Raw genomic sequence first — 3539 nt, 5'->3', positions numbered from 1 at the left:
TCCTCTCTTTCTAGGATGGAAAATATAGCTAAAAGTAACAGTTTAGTTTGTACAAAAGCATCAGAAATGACAAGCTGAAGAGGAGAAGGTGAGTTCAGATGCAAGAAGAAGGATGCAATTGTAGCTGGTTTTGAACTCTTCTTCCCTACCTTTTGATAGTGTTAAGTTCGGTGCAACAAGTTTGAGTTTACTGTGATGCTTTAGAGAATTGTTATCTTGGGACCTTGACAAGTCTAATGAAGACACAGACATGTGAATGTTCATGCACTCTTTACTGTCCCCAGTTTAGATTCCTATATTCACAGAATCACAGAATGTCAGGGATTGGAAGGGACCTCGAAAGATCATCTAGTCCAATCCCCCTGCCGGAGCAGGAACCTAAACGAAATTACACAGGAAGGCCCTGCTTTCCAGATGCTTTATTAATTGAGACCTTAACTAGGAAGCCTCGTTGCTCAGCAAATAATAATGGGTTGACAAGAAATGTTTGTGTGAAATTTAAGCTGGTTTTAACAGTTTTTCTTGGAAAAATAATCTGCTGATGTCTCAGGACGTGATTTATTGGAGCCTGATCCTGAAGGCAAAGCAAGCTGAAAATATAAGGGACATGAAAGAACAAACAGGAGTTGTAGCTTATTTTTCTGATGGTGATTTTTTTGTCAGCATTTATTTTGAAGAATGAGTGGCATAGCACTTGGACATACCATTTGGGCAAAAGATTGAAGTGTTGAAGAACAATTGCTTGTCTAAGTATTGCAGACCTTAAGGCAGAAAGCCTTGGGAAAAGAAGACATAAATTGGGGAAGGAAAAAGAGGCGGTGAAAAAAAAATCTGATTTGAGAGTTCATTCTTTTAGGGGCTTGGCTAGTAAAGTTGGTGATTACCAAATGAGTTCCTTGATGTGATTTTTTCCCGTCATCTGGATGACAGAAACCTAAAGCTGTGGTATGACAACTTGACATGCGAGGGGAGTAGTGGATAGAGCAACAGCAACCATATTGTTAAACTTTTATAGTTTTGGAAAGTGTGAAAATGGATAAAGTAATGAAAATAAGAGCCATAGAGGTGGGATTATTTCGGCCTCTTAGTTTTGCCAGACAGTTCTGCCTAGTTTTATTATATATTGGTTTTAACTAAATTACTTTTGTTCATTAATTCTTTGAATTCTGTATATAGACTCAATGGATTTAGCGTGGATTCAATGTGTTTCTTAAGTATTTTTGTACTAAAATACAGTTTAAAAATGATTAGTGTTTCTATAGAATGTAGTAATAAGAAAGTGGAACTTGTCACTAATTAGCATACAGGTCTCTACACAGCTGTAGTAACACTGTTTATGAAAGAATTCATTATTGTACTTGAAGGGCATAATACTTAGAAAACAATTATGATACCACTTGTGAAAGTTTGAATGTAGCACAGCTACAGAACAATGTTTGAAAGCAAATATCTACAGAATATTAGTTGGATGTAGGACTGAAATAGACAAGTATAGTGTAAGTTGTTTTCTGTGCTTTGGTAGCTTCTGTGTACATCTAACACGTTAGAATTATCTGAATTGAAGTATCTGCGATGTTCTGTTGAAGCTGTTGCAGATATGCATGAGGAAAATAAAGCGTCAGCAAATGGACGTGGCAAAATCCGAAGTGTCTCTCGGAACGAGACTGGTTTACTGGCCCTGATGGAGAAGACTGGATATAGCATGGTTCAAGAAAATGGGCAAAGAAAATTTGGTGGTCCTCCACCAGGTAAGCATTTCTTTTGAGATTACAAAATTGGAGTTTATTTTCAGTAAGGAGAGCTGTACTGAATCAGACTGGAAATTTCTGTAGCCCCCATGTCCTGTATCTTGACTGTGACCAGTACTAGATGCTGTGTAAGAAAAACAACATATACAGGGTCCTGATATGCTTTACAGTTTCCAGCAGTTTAAGATCTCTCATGCTAGACTATGTTGAACATTTACTTTTGGTGGATCTAAGAAGTCACAGCTTTAAAAGCAGATAAAGTTGACAGGAGCAGAATGAAAATACTGAGCGCGTTCCACATGACTGAGAACAGCTTGAAAACACTTAGTGGCACAGAAGGGAAAACAAGCTGGTAGTAGCAGGCGTAACCTACTCTCTTTCTTGTCTGACCACTTGTGTTGGCCAAAGCATTTCTTTTACAGAGAACCTCTGTTCTCTGAGATAGCATCAGCGAAGATAATCTAACTCATTTTTCAGAGTTGACTAATCTGTTCTCCATATCTAACATTATCTACCCTCCACCCAGCTTTAATTCAGAGAAGAAAAATTACCAAATGCTGAGCTTCTGGAGCTTTTGTCATTCATTGGATATGTTTTTAATGGTGAAATACAACAGTAAGAGCTTATTATTCATGTGTTACTGTTCTTTCATGTAATACACTGGAAAACAGAAATTGTAGAGTATGTATCCATGTGCAAACAGAAAATAACAGTTGATAAGAATCCCAGAGAATAACAGATTGTGCTGATGCTGTAAAAACTACAGTCATCTTCTTGGTTAATTTGTGGTGGTTTGGGATTTATTGTTACACTGCAGTTGTTACGGGCGACTTATGGACTTGAACTGGAAAGTTATCACTGCAGTGAAAACAAGACTGTCACTAAAATGTTTTTCTGTGTGCCCAGTTATATTTCCACTAAAGTCAGCAACAAAAAAACCCAGTAGAATTAAGTCTTGCAATATATGGAATACGTACATTGAACTTTGGGAACAGTGGCTGTTGGATTTAGTGAACAGTTTTCAGGATGTTACTGCGTTGGAAGACTTAATTTTATCTTGTGTATTAAATGCTATTTCAAAAACATGGCTGATACTGTGGTTTAGTAACTTAGCAATAACAGATCTCTTGAAATGGCCCTGTCCCCTGATAAAATACATTTGCTGAAACTGTTGCTGCAGATTTAGTTTATGGAAAACAAGTAACGCTCACAGGTGGTGCAAGGAAAAGCCTTTGTTCAGCACTAGATTTGCTTTCCAAAATGCATTTAAATGACTCTGAGTTTTAACTAGGACTGATAAAGAGTGATTTTGTCTGAAGGTGTTGCAAGATCATTCAGCTTTAATCCGTGCTTACATGAATGCCAGAAACTGTTGGTTTTATCTCATGCAACAAAGGCTGAAAGTTTGTGAAATAAATGGATTAAACCCAAATGATTGAATTTTTTATTGTTTTGAGTGAAGACACTTGAACAGAGGAGGAGGAATAGTTCAGTAGATGTATATGTATTTTTTTTCCTTAATGATCTTTTTTTGACGTTATTCCCCTGTTCAAGAATTAAAATTTACATTAGGGGTTTTTCCCTACCAAAATGTCATTTTGTTCTTCTCAGGAACAGGTTAAGAAGATAAACGGCTTCTAGATGATTTAGTTGGAACTTCTGTGTGTTTTACCTATTTACTTTCTGCTCAGTTATTATTGTCTTAAGCCTAATGACTTTTTGTGGCTAAGACACATTTTCAGAGAAGGATACTTGGGTTTGATTTTGCAAATTCTAAAAGGTGGGATTATC

The 3539-nt window shown here is 36.7% G+C and overlaps 1 protein-coding gene across 1 annotated transcript in view; it reads left to right on the top strand.

Annotated features, from left to right (window-relative positions):
* The first annotated feature begins 1591 nt into the window (after positions 1 to 1591).
* The window catches only part of RBM46 (RNA binding motif protein 46), a 14718-nt gene continuing 12770 nt past the window's right edge, over positions 1592 to 3539 (top strand). Inside the window, exon 1 of the mRNA XM_010166795.2 lies at positions 1592 to 1748. Coding sequence (XP_010165097.1) covers positions 1598 to 1748 — 151 coding nt within the window. The 5' untranslated portion in view covers positions 1592 to 1597. The remainder of the gene's footprint in view (positions 1749 to 3539) is intronic.

The sequence above is a fragment of the Antrostomus carolinensis genome, unplaced genomic scaffold, assembly GCF_000700745.2.
Source record: "Antrostomus carolinensis isolate BGI_N321 unplaced genomic scaffold, ASM70074v2 scaffold18334, whole genome shotgun sequence".
NCBI lineage: Eukaryota > Metazoa > Chordata > Aves > Caprimulgiformes > Caprimulgidae > Antrostomus > Antrostomus carolinensis.
This window is presented reverse-complemented; position numbering and strand designations above follow the sequence as displayed.